This window comes from Populus euphratica, unplaced genomic scaffold, assembly GCF_000495115.2.
Source record: "Populus euphratica unplaced genomic scaffold, PopEup_1.0 scaffold516.1, whole genome shotgun sequence".
Lineage (NCBI taxonomy): Eukaryota > Viridiplantae > Streptophyta > Magnoliopsida > Malpighiales > Salicaceae > Populus > Populus euphratica.
In genome coordinates this window covers 46,924-59,382 of record NW_011500309.1, presented here as the reverse complement: position 1 = coordinate 59,382, position 12,459 = coordinate 46,924, and the positions used below count along the sequence as shown (strand labels likewise).

The following is a 12,459-nucleotide window of genomic DNA, read 5'->3' as shown; positions in this document are numbered from 1 at the left end:
TTAAAAAATAAATTATAAATATAATTAAAAATAATTTATTTAAAAATATTATTAAATTTAATGAATTCATAGAATTCAAGTCAATCTATTATTATTTCAATAATTTTTAAAAAATATAAAATATTATTTTAATTTTTTTAAAACTAAATCATATTTTTATTAATAATTAAAATTATATTTAAAACTATAAAATCAATCAATTTAATTAAAATCTTTAAATTAATTAAAAAGGTAGATTACGAGGCTTCAAGAAAATCAATCCGCTTACTTGCAGCAGAGCACGGATCAATAGACTAGTTTATTTATTTGCTATCAGTAAATGTGTTCCGTATAATCGGCAATCCGGGATCTTGGCTGTTCAGACTCCAGACGCGATGAGGTTTAACAACTACAGCCCAATAGTATCCAAATTCCAATACTCAGCCCAATTATTTCAGCCGTAGCAGCAAGCAGCACCACCTCGAGCGACCCTGAGTGGAAGAATCGCGGCTCTTATAATCTAAAGCCATTCGTCTTATTTTTTATTTTATTACTTCTCCCTCTCCTTCTCTTTCCTAAATCCTAAAAAATAAACTCCAAATTTGTTGTACAAAAAGACAGACTTTTATTGCATGGAATGGGGGAAGAGAAGTCAAAGAAGACACCACTGGACCTGGACTCAAACTGGGACGTGATCATGGGCAGAGACGACGGCGAACCACCGCCATTAGTGATCGTGAAAAACACGCCACAACTGCAACCACAGCCCACGCTGAGCCAAAGAGAGGACTTTGCTTCAATCTCCGATAAGAAGCTGGAGGAACAAATTGAGAGAAACAAAATTCATGTTGTGAAGTTAGGCCGTACATTGCCTGACAAAGGAGAGAAGCTTCAATTTACTATTAAGGCCATGGAAGAAGAGCTTGATCAAAGAAAACATCGTCGCCCTGCCCAAATGGTCTGTTTTCCATTGTTTTAGTGGGTTTTCCATCAATCTCTTCGATTTTTATTTTTGAGTCTTGAAAATTGATTCTCGCATGAATTGGTTGCTATTTTTTTTACTGGACAGGATGTTGCTGAATGTGCGAAGCACAGAAACTCAACAGCTTCAAGTAGAATTGCTAACTTCAATTTTCTCTCCTAAATGTTTATGAAAATAAAAATAAAAATTAAGGTATCTGAAAATGGGTTTTGTATGTGCTTCAGATGGGTTTGGACACAAGGATGCATCATCTCAAGTAAAAAATTCAAAATCCCAATTTTCCACTATTTTTAGTAGAAAGATGGAAGAAAATGTATAATGCTCTTCTTTATGTTTTCAAGCCATTCATTCATATCTAGGGGTTTCTTTCTTTGCATAGCATATTTTGCTGTTACCTAACTATTTATTTAACAGACAGATTGTAGGGTAGGTAATGCTTTCGATAAAGAATTGACGACCTTGGGTCACTGTAATCGCCAAAATATGAGAAGTAATGGAAGGTCATGGAAAAAGAGAAAACAGAACATACAGTCATCATCAAGACAGTTGCCTTTTCAATGTGCTACCAGCGTCTTTCTTAATGGAGAAAGACGTGGACCTGCTAATGGTGATCAAAAGGGTAAAGCTTCTTCTGCTCATCTTTTACACCACAACAGCGAAAATTTCTCCACCAATTCCTCCAAGAAGTAAGCATTTTACATTCATCGCGTTATCCTTGTGTCATTTGTGTATTTATATTAAGGTGTGCTGTATGCATACAATGCTTTTTCTTCGTACCCATAAAAATATTGGACACCATACCTCATCGAAAAACGATGTTTTCCAAACACATTTCAAGAATATTTGCTCGTGAAGATTTTTATATTATTTGATTTCAAAATTTTAAGCGATCTGATCTAATAATCATAATAAATACAAATTGCACTTGGAGTTTGTGTGTAGAATTAATCTAAGATCAATGTCATATAAGATATACCATATTAGCATTTTGGCATGGTTTTCAACCTGGTAGCCTCTTCACATGAATCCTTGAGTATATAAATTTCATCTGCCCTTATTGCCTCAAACAGTTGAGTTGAATGGAAGAAATGCATGTTATATTTCATGGGCATTGTTTAATTTTTAATTTGATTTTTTTGGGTAGGAAGGATGATTGCCGAGTCCTGCCTTCAAATGGTTCAAGGCCTAGGAAGGTATGTTTTTTGAAACCCCCCCCCCCCTCCTCCTGCGGATAAATGACTGATGGTGTGCTTTATACACGTAATTGTTCATAAGAAAAAGCTTGTTGTTCAGAGTGATAGTGATAATTATAGTGTCATTTCTTTGCTATACCAAAAAAAAAAAAAAAAAAAGATTAGTAATTGAAATGGTTAGACTATGATATTTTAACTGGAAGTGTCACTTGTAGAGTCATGTCTAATGATCTGTGATTAATGCTATTAAAACTTTTCTCTGCATTGATTGTCTAGATTCTCAAATTATTGGCCTAGCACTTTGTTTGCATCAGATTGATATCCACCCCATGCAGAGGAAATTTCCCCTGTAATATCTGCAATCTGGTCATGAAAGGAGGGCTTTTGAGGGATGTGAAAGATTTTTCTCTTTGTTATTTAGATAGCTAGTTAAATGCTACTCTTTTGGCGCTAATATATTTTGTGGATGATCTTTCTATTATAATTTTTGTCTATTCTCTTTCTCGTAAACTACGTTTTTGTTTTGTTTTGTTTTTTGCACCCTTTTGGTGCTCTTAAGTCAGATTTATATATATATATATATATATATTGAAAAACATGTAGCAAGTCATGGAGTTGTGTGAATTGCAATTTCTTTGAATTCTACTGTTGATATTTCTAGAAGTTAATTGGTGGTTTTGGCAGAACACTAAAATTGCTTGTTTGCGTTGATTTCCTAGATTTGATCTTACAATGGTAGATCTGATTAGTGGGACCTAGTTCTGGGATTGTGTATATGGCCTGAGAACCTGAATGTGGAGCTACTTATGTTTTGAAGAAGCTTTACCTGAGGTCTAGGATTAATCAAAGCAGCTGGAGCTACAGTAACCATTATGTTCTATCTTGGTAGCTTTCATAAATAATATGTTTTAATGGATTTTAACTATAAAGAAACTGCTTTAGAACTCAATTCTATTTGTATTTAAACCATCACTATCTTCTCATGAAAATTATAAAAATTTAAAGTTATTTGAATATTCTCTTATCGAGTCATAACTCATGTGGGCAAATACCCATGCACTGATGATCAGGGGTGGTTTGTGTTAGTGTTGATGTTTCACTGAAATTGGGTGCGGAATGCCCAAGCACATGTTTGTTGATGGTGCTTTCCACAATCCCAAAAATTAGTTAATTTATTCTTCACTACTGTAGTTTTAAGCTGTATTAAAAAACTCTGGAAAATTTTATTTTGAACTGTATCAAGCAGAAGTAAAGATACAAGGCTAATAGAAAATGGGGAGTTGAGACATGACATTGAGAATGGCCAGTTATTTTGGTGCATGAAATTTATTTGGCTATGCTCAAATGTAGCCAAGTGTATCTGATGGAATAGCAACCCGCTGTTTACACTGTTCTACAATAAGAATTTTTGTCTTCAGCAGCTGATTGGATACATGATAACATTATTTAAACAGGATCCGACAGTTGTTGTCCTAGACGAAGATGAACCTCAGCTAGGGACAACAGAGCTAGCAAAAGAATTGGCTGAACAGTAATTGAAACTCCCAATGTTTTTCTTTCCTATTTTCCCATGTTTCAACTTTTGACTATGCTGTTAATGGTAATTTTGATCCCTCTGTTACTTGTAGCATGAAGGATGCTAAGATCTCTTATCCATCAAGGTACAGCAATTTTTTTTCTGATAACTTTAACTATTTTAAATTAGTTTGCAACAGGGACGACACATAATCTTCTGATGACTTCTTGATTATCGGACACAGAGATGATCCAGCATCTGTTGAAATTGCTTACAAGGATATGGATTGCCTCGCCCCTGAAGCTTTTTTGACATCTCCTATTATGAACTTTTACATCAGGTAATTCTACTAGCATACTGTTTAGTTTTGATCTTATAATTTGGGGCATTTATTCAATTTATTATTCTCCTAAACCCTGCACATCTAGGGTTCATGAAAAATTTGTGAGTGAGTTTTCTGCATTTCAGGCTGTTGATTGAATCGTTTGATGCTATCTATTTGTTTTCTTTCTTCTTCTTAGAGTAGTTGTTTCAACTGTACTGCTGTTTTGAGGAGAGCAGTTTAAAAGGAGTTGGTCATTAGGGATTTATTTGAAACTTTGACAACCACTTAGTATGGCTCACTGAAAAATATGAAAATGCAAACTTGGCACACACTGAGTTATGACCTCCAACTCTGCTCACTGGCTATTTTTATTAGTGTATGAGCAAAGCCCTCAGAGCTTGTCGTGTTTCTTGACATAATAAAAGATTCCATATGTGATAAGTCTTTTTTCTCCTTTTGAATAATGTCTTTGATACAGATTGACATATTAGTGAGGAGAGTGAAAGAATGCAATGTATAGAGAACATAAAAATTAATAGACCAAACCCTTGAATTTACAAGAACCTTGTTCTTGTCTTGATGTCCACAAAAACATAGAATCAATATCTCAAAGAAATTACCGCGCCAACCCCCCCCCCAGCACCACAATTCAGATTGCAGATCTCAGTACATTGAATAATCAGTTGTGGAGGCACTCAACCTGGATTGCTGAAATTGGTGTACTATTCTCTTAGCGTTTTCAAATTAAACATGGAAGGAAAAAAAGAGAGAGAAGCAAGGCTTTTCAGTTGTTTTAAGGAGAGAAAGGAAGAGAGAAGAGATGCGGTGAAAAGGCCAAGAGAGATGCGATGAAGAGAGGCAAGAGACTGATAATAATAAATGTGCAATTGACTTTTATAAAATGCCAAGTGTTGGAATTGGACCTCCTGTAGGCCAGGTTTTTAAGTTAAAATTTAGCCTAGTGTACAATTCTGTTTAGGCCTATTTTTAATTCTATTTGGAACTAGATTTTTTATTTTCTGTTATTTGAAAAATCTTCAACCAACAATATTTTCTTTCATTCGCCAATATTGCTATTTTTATATAATAGATGCCTAATAATATTAATATTTAATAATGACCCAAAAAGGTTTCTAAAATGTACCCCTATCCAAATTAGCATACTAACTGCCCTACATATCATGAATGCACACGTGCGAATCATGTTCCTACCACAGTGACCCAAATGTCCACAAATCTGATAACTTTGGAACCAAAATAGGAAGAAAACCACTAACAAAATAAAACAGTGTGCTAATTAAAATCCTTTGTGATACAAAATATTGTAAATTATGAGTTCCCTAAGGGACCAGTCTGCCTTACACTGCATCAGTAACTTGTTTAGTTTTTTATTAGATTTCAGCTGGAAAACATCTGAAGGGAGAAGATGCTTATTTATAGGAATTAAGTGTATCCGTTCCAAAATTTGGACGTTTTATGTCAAGCTCCTATCCTAAAATTTAAAACATGACAGTTGCAACACCTAGATCCAAACGTACCAAACAATGTGCTGCAAAGTCCAAACAATGTAGATGGGACAGAAGTCCAATGATAAACTTGTGCAAAATGATGCAGTCTAGGGTGAAGAGAGTCCCCCATAAAACATCTATATGCAGGACATTGGATTCACCAGCAAATCAGCAATTCCTTAGGAGTATTCTATGAAGTACATTTTCAGGTTGGCAAGCAGTAAGCTCAGTGTTATAGGTCCTTGACTTCAGCTTGTTCTTTTACTGATCTCCAAAGTTGGGGATTGGGTGGATTATTTTTCTCATGAGTCTTCATATGAGTTTGTGCCTGACCACCTTGCAAGCTTGTCTGCCTATTTGTTGCCTAAACTGGGTACCATGAGGTTAAAGAGACTGGAACTGCATTCCTAAAGCGGGTGTTTGTATCTTGTATCTGGAGTTGCATATTATTTCTTAACAGGAATGATTTTCAGTTCATTATACATTGAAGGAGAGTTTTCTATTTGAAGAATAAATTATTAAATTTTGAAACATGAGATACTATTGGCTATTATTAGTGTAATAGAGTGGTAGAAATACTAGCATTCATTCCTTACACTTCTTTTTTGTAATTTGAAAATGTAATGCTTTTTCCAAATCTTGTTGTGTATATGCTCAGAATGCCCTATTTTTGGGGATGTTCTAGGTTTTTCTTTGCAGATTTTAAGTGACAGTCTTAAATTTCTCTTTTTAGTTATTTACTGCTTTTCTTGTTTAGATATATACGTCTGCAAGCATCTCCAGCAAATAAGGCGACATGTGATTATCACTTTTTTAACACATTCTTTTACAAGAAGCTGGAACAGGCCATATCATATAAGGTAGTTTTCTTGGTTGGTGTTTAACTAATAAAAGAAGGAAATATGCCAGCTTTCTTGTCTTTTTTAAGTGACATTATTTAATTCATCAGAACATACATTCATAGATCTGACATTTGAAAGCTATTTTTTACTAGAGATTTTGAATGCCTGAACTAGAAGAGCTAAGTACCTGTAAAAAATATTGGCAATGTCATTGCTTTTATATTAAACTTTGCAATTTTTATGTGAAAGTAATTTGAAAATGATTTGATGGATCTTGACCGAGTCAGCTCAGCTTTATTAGTGTAAGATTTTTCCCATGATTTTTATCTTGAGAAAAATCAGGAATTAAAATAAATACCTACATGTGTGACGCGGGAATTCAATATTGTTTTAGTGGTGGTGGTTTAAGAATTGACTTGATTAAAAACACCTTGTTTTCTTAAAATAAAAAAATTCCTTGAAAACGTTGGTTATATTTGGTAATTTCTTGAAGTTTTTGCTTCGAAATGTTTTATAGTTGAATGCACAATTATGCCTGCACCGTCTCCATTCACTCATTCATAACTCATCTTCCCTTTTTTATGCAGGGGAGTGACAAGGAATCATTTTTTGTCAAGTTCAGAAGGTGGTGGAAAGGTGTCAATATATTTGAAAAGGCTTACATACTTATTCCCATACACGATGAGTAAGTTATCTATGTTAATTTTAACTGCTTTCTCAACTCTTCCCTTATTTCTGATTGTATATTGCTGCTTATAAGGAGAAATGCAGGCTGTGATTGCTAGATTATTGCTCATATTTTTTTTCTTATTTGTAAGATTGAAATTAGTCTAGTCAGTAGTTAACTGGCTTTTTATGAGAGGGTTTCTTGCGGTTACTAGAGAACTCCATGTGAGTGGAGAAGCTCCTCATTCCCACACTGGTAAATTCAAACTATTCAGGCAAGGATTCAAACCTGAGATATGCACCACAACTGCATCCATTAATCTAAACCCATGGGACTATAGTTGCTTGACCATCCAGTTGAAGGATTTAAAATTCTTTAATTAATGCTGTTAGGGCCCCCTTGGGTGTTAGGTGCAAGGCACCACGCCAAAATGCCTTTAAGGCCAGGTCTAGAGGTGCTTAAAAGAGTGCCTAGATGAATCAGCATCTTTTCCATTATATCTATTAGAATATGGTTTTGTAATGCATTTATTTGGTATTTTTGTTATGTTATGCCATAGTATTATTTCGTTAAGTTGGCTGAAAGGGAAGGCATTTATGCCAAGTTGAGAACTTTGAAAGACCATAAAGGATAAAGAAAAAAAGGAAGAAAAGAAAACGAACCACCACACAAAAATGAAGGAAGACAAAAAGGCACCAATATCCACCCCGTATGATGGTAGTAATTGTATTGTTAGGAAATATAAAAGAACAATGAAGAAGGAAGATAAGAAAAGGCACCAATATCCACCCCATTTGATGGTAGTTATTTTATCCTTGGGAAATCTAATGTTAGGTATCCTGTATAATTTAACATTTTCTTAATCGAGTTTAATGGGCTTGATGATACATGAGGCTTTGGAACTTAGAGAAGTTCTCAATTTGTTTTTTTGGCTATTATGCCTGTTCAGAGATAGTAAAAAAGAACGGACTATTTTATTTCTATCTTTATTGGTTTGATGTGTAACATTCTAAAATGATAGATTGGAATAATCTGGCGATGAACACTGGCCACCTTTTTATTGGGATGGTTTGCTCCTTCAACCAAAACAAAAAACAACAAAAGAAAATATGGATAAATGTTGACTAGAAAAGGAATTGGATATTGGCACAATAGGAGTCATCTTATACATGAGTAGTTGAGACTGAATGCATTTGTTTAAGGTCATTAGCCAGCGATGCCTCTCCCTCCAGCATAGGAGGATCCAGGCAGGATAAACAGGTTATGAACATTTTTTTTTCTTTTATGTTGTGCCATTTTCATATGAAGTTGCCACTTTGCAGACTCGAACCTATTGCTCTTATGATTGATAACCTGTATCGCTGCCACTGGACTAGATAATGGCTGATCTTTGTATGCACTGTACCCATGCATATTTGTGAACATGCTTGCTCATGTGAAATGTGTATCAGTGTCTTTTATTATGAAATAACAGCAAAAAGTATGTACCAGTGTTCAGTATTATTATAGTGCTGTCTCATGTCAGTGGTTGGTGCCTAGTGCCCAACCAAAGAGATGCCATCTTCTCCCTGCCTTTTGTCTCATCTGGTAAAAATCATGTCTCACCTGTTTCACATATTTTTGTTGTCTTTCATGTATCCAGTCTTCATTGGAGCTTGGTGATTATATGTTTCCCGGATAAGAAAGATGAATCAGGACCAATTATTCTTCATTTAGATTCATTGGGATTTCATCGTAGCAGTACAGTATTTTCTAACATTAAAAGGTGAGATAGGAAAGTCCTTCCGAGCAGTAGAGTTGTTTTCATAACTAACCTCTTGCTGAAGTCATGTAACAGTTTGTACCTTGTCCCTATGAATGCCTTTTTTATTGGGTTTGTTCAGGAAAGGGACTAATAGTGTTGTTGTGAACTTAAAATTCTTTTTGATAATCATTATTGAGAAAGAAGTACCTTTGAACTGTAGCTGCAGAAAATTATAGTGGGAATTACTTCATTTTTCTATGTTCAAAGGTTGAGCATGTGAGAAGCATTGGGAACTATTACGATAATGGGAGAGAACTATAAATTAAAGCTTCGTTGTAATGCCTTGTTAGAATGCTGTAAATTCAAATCCTAATGAATGGTGTTGCTTGTGTGCTGCAGTTATTTGAAAGAAGAATGGAGGTATATGAATCAAGAAGTTGTTCCTACAGATTTTCCAATTCCAGATAGAATATGGAAACATCTAGATCGTAGAATTGAGGACAAAATCATTGCGGTGAGTTTATATAGAAAATGCCCCAAGTGTTGTGTTGTGTCATGTCATGGTCATTTCTCTTGAATGGTATTTATGCCTTAATATGACCATGGGTATTCCTTAAAACTTTTTCCCATTTGTACAGTCTCCCCAGCTTGCATAATGGAGGGGGTAATGTTAATTGGATCTTTCTTTTTCTTTGAATCTTAATGAGAGAACCTCAAGACCTTTGGCTGCATATACAACTTGTTTGGAACCAAATCACATGTGGAATTGAATTCAATTCCACATGCAATTTGAATTCAATTGATAATCTATTACAATTGTTATGTTTGGAATAAAATACTAAATCACATAATTGAATTCAATTATACTGTTTGGAATACACATGGAAATGAATTGAATTAACAATCTTGATAATTTTGCTTTGAATTAAAAAAAAAAATGTTACAAAGACTTATATTTATTTTGCCCTTAATTCTGTTATTTTATATTTTTATCGATAAATTTATATCTTGTATTTAGATTTATATAATTGTTTATCGACTATTTATTATTGTTTCTCATCATGGTTTTTCTTCTTTTTAGTAAAAGTTTGGTGATTGTTTTGAGCTATATAGAAGAGATTAATTAACAGTGATCAACATTTTTTAATTCTTAGATCAACGAGCCTAATAGCATGACCCATTCGCTTGTTGTGTGCATAAAACACAACATGTTTCCATAAAAGAAAGCTAAATTAAGTTTTTCAAAGAGTTTTCTTTGTTATTTGTATCATTAAAAGGACGAATTGTTATTTAAGAGACTAAATTAAATTATATTGTTGATATTGTCAAGAATTTTTCTAAATCTGGAAGTCATAATTTAATTAGAGAATAATAATTGATTTGTACTTTATTATTATTTAATTTGAATGACATCGCTATTTAAAACAAAAAACAAATTATCTATTCAGTTACCATATGATTAGCGCCCACAAGGACCACAACAAACACATTAGTTCTCATAATAATCTATCAAGAGAACATAACAAAAGAAGAGGAGGGTAGCAAATCATTTGAAGAAATAGGTGTAGATGAATATTTTTGGAATGTTATTTTCATTGTTGATGAATATTATTCTCCCCTCTGATTTGCTTTTGCCTTTTTCTTATGATTTGAATTCTAGTGCCCTCATAAGGGTTTCAAATACAGAAATTGATTTAACCTTTGGAATTGAATTCAATTCCAAGGGTTCCAAACAGCCTATATCCTTAACATCTGTATCTTCTCTGCTAGGCTTGATTGTAGAGTGTGGTTTCTGAAGGTTGTGGATTTTGTTTTTGTGCAAATCTTTCCTTGACGCCTATACCAACCTGGATCATGTGTGTTTTTGTTCTCTCTTGCTAATCACGTTTGGAAAGCTAGGATGATTTTCAAAGTTGAGGCGTTTGTTTTGACTATAGTCCTTATTAACCCTAATGATTTAATTAGGACGTCTAGGGAAGCTTTTTTTCCCTTATGTCCTTCAAATGTTATTGGTGATGAAAAGTCGTACCTATCTTTTTCAACATTGTTCTGTGGAGTGGGACAGGCTTTGTTTCTATGTAGAAAGGATTGTAAGAATCTTTGAAGTCTGATGTTGTGCAATGTTTCGCATGCATTTGGACAGAACAGGAATATCTGGAATTTTGATATCATCAACCATTGAGACAAATATTGCTGAGTAGAAATTTTTTCTTGCATTGTTATGATGTTTTGCTCCAAGATCTTGGGGTGGCGTCTGCTTAGCTATCAGATGTGTTTGGTATTGTTGTAGCTGTTGTGGTTGTGGTTTGAAAAAAGTTGTTTTATAAAAAGTGTTTTTGGCTGAGGTTGGTGTTGTTGGAGAACTGTATTTACTGTTTCTCCAATGGTTTTACATTCTTTCCATACAATGATTTTCTTCTTGAAAAAATGTAAAACATCTATGAACTTTTACCTGCTTGGCGTGGGTGGGTGATTGGTGATTTAGTTCCCGAAAATTGTTGGCCTTTTACTCCTCAATTGTCTCACGGATATGTGGTAGTTTTTTCTTCTTCTTTTTATTCAATTGAATGTGTGAATTTGGAGCTCCATTAATGAAGTTGACACATTTTTCCTTCTCTCAATTCTTTAATGGTTGGTTTGAACTTCACCTCACTACATCCCATTACTAAATTTCCTACCAGGTGCCCCAGCAGAAAAATGACTATGATTGTGGCCTCTTTGTACTTTTCTTCATGGAGCGCTTCATTCAAGAGGCTCCTGAGAGGCTGAAAAAGAGAGATCTGGCAATGGTAATTCCTCCCAACCCAGACTTGAATGAATAATTTCAACAATGTAGTTTTAACTCCTTGATTCAATATTTGTTACGATTCAGTTTGGCAAGAAGTGGTTCAGACCTGAAGAAGCCTCTGATTTAAGAAAGAAAATCAGGACTATACTTATGGATGAGTTCCAAAATGCGTTTAAGAGCGGTCATATTTCAGAATCTTCTTCATCTTCAGGTGGGGATCCTCCCTAAATTTGGGGTTCATATGATGCTGTTTTTCAAGATTGGGTGGTTTATCCACCCATGGTTTGCTTTTTGAATGCTACATTACGCATGCAAAAGATGTTCGTGTATAGCCGGGGTAATTTGGTTCAAAGAAAGTGAAATAGGTAACGTGTCTTGGTTGTTTACCACTGATCAGTTACCAGTTTGTATCCCTGTTTAATTGATTTACCAAATGTACAGAAGGAGAAGGGATTTGAATGGTGCTGCCTTCTTTTTGATGGTGGTGCAGTGTCCGCCTAACATCCTTTGCGGCTCTTTTTGTTTTGTTTGCCTTTTTAGACTTGTAATTAGTTAAACGCCACTGGATGCCAATGCATTGCCTTGCATGCAAACAATATGAAATTAGAAAAGAATACAATGATATGGGCTTTTGAGCTTGATGGAAATGCAGGTTTTAGTTTCAATGCGCAACCACTTCAATCTTGAGTTGAATGTGATGGAGTAGGGAATAGATGATGCTGTTGTAGCCTGCTGGGGTGGATTGGATGATTCGGTTTTAATTTACTACCTGAATTCATGCTCCAAGAGTCTGAGTTGAATGTGATGAGTGGAGTAGGGAATAGATGCTGTCGTAGCCTGCTGGGGTGGATTTGATGATTTGTTTTTAATTTACTACCTGAATTCATGCTCCAAGATGTAAAACTGAAGGACATA

The 12,459-nt window shown here is 34.6% G+C and overlaps 1 protein-coding gene across 1 annotated transcript; it reads left to right on the top strand.

The window, feature by feature from the left end:
* The first annotated feature begins 284 nt into the window (after positions 1 to 284).
* Positions 285 to 12,216, top strand: ULP1D (UB-like protease 1D). The gene is made up of 14 exons (XM_011009687.1): positions 285 to 937; positions 1,049 to 1,091; positions 1,186 to 1,274; positions 1,376 to 1,647; positions 2,106 to 2,154; positions 3,609 to 3,685; positions 3,783 to 3,815; positions 3,915 to 4,010; positions 6,261 to 6,363; positions 6,933 to 7,030; positions 8,655 to 8,777; positions 9,156 to 9,270; positions 11,438 to 11,545; positions 11,629 to 12,216. The coding sequence occupies exons 1-14, from the start codon at positions 617 to 619 to the stop codon at positions 11,770 to 11,772; spliced, it is 1,671 nt and encodes a 556-aa protein (XP_011007989.1). The 5' UTR covers positions 285 to 616; the 3' UTR covers positions 11,773 to 12,216.
* The last annotated feature ends 243 nt before the right edge of the window (positions 12,217 to 12,459 follow it).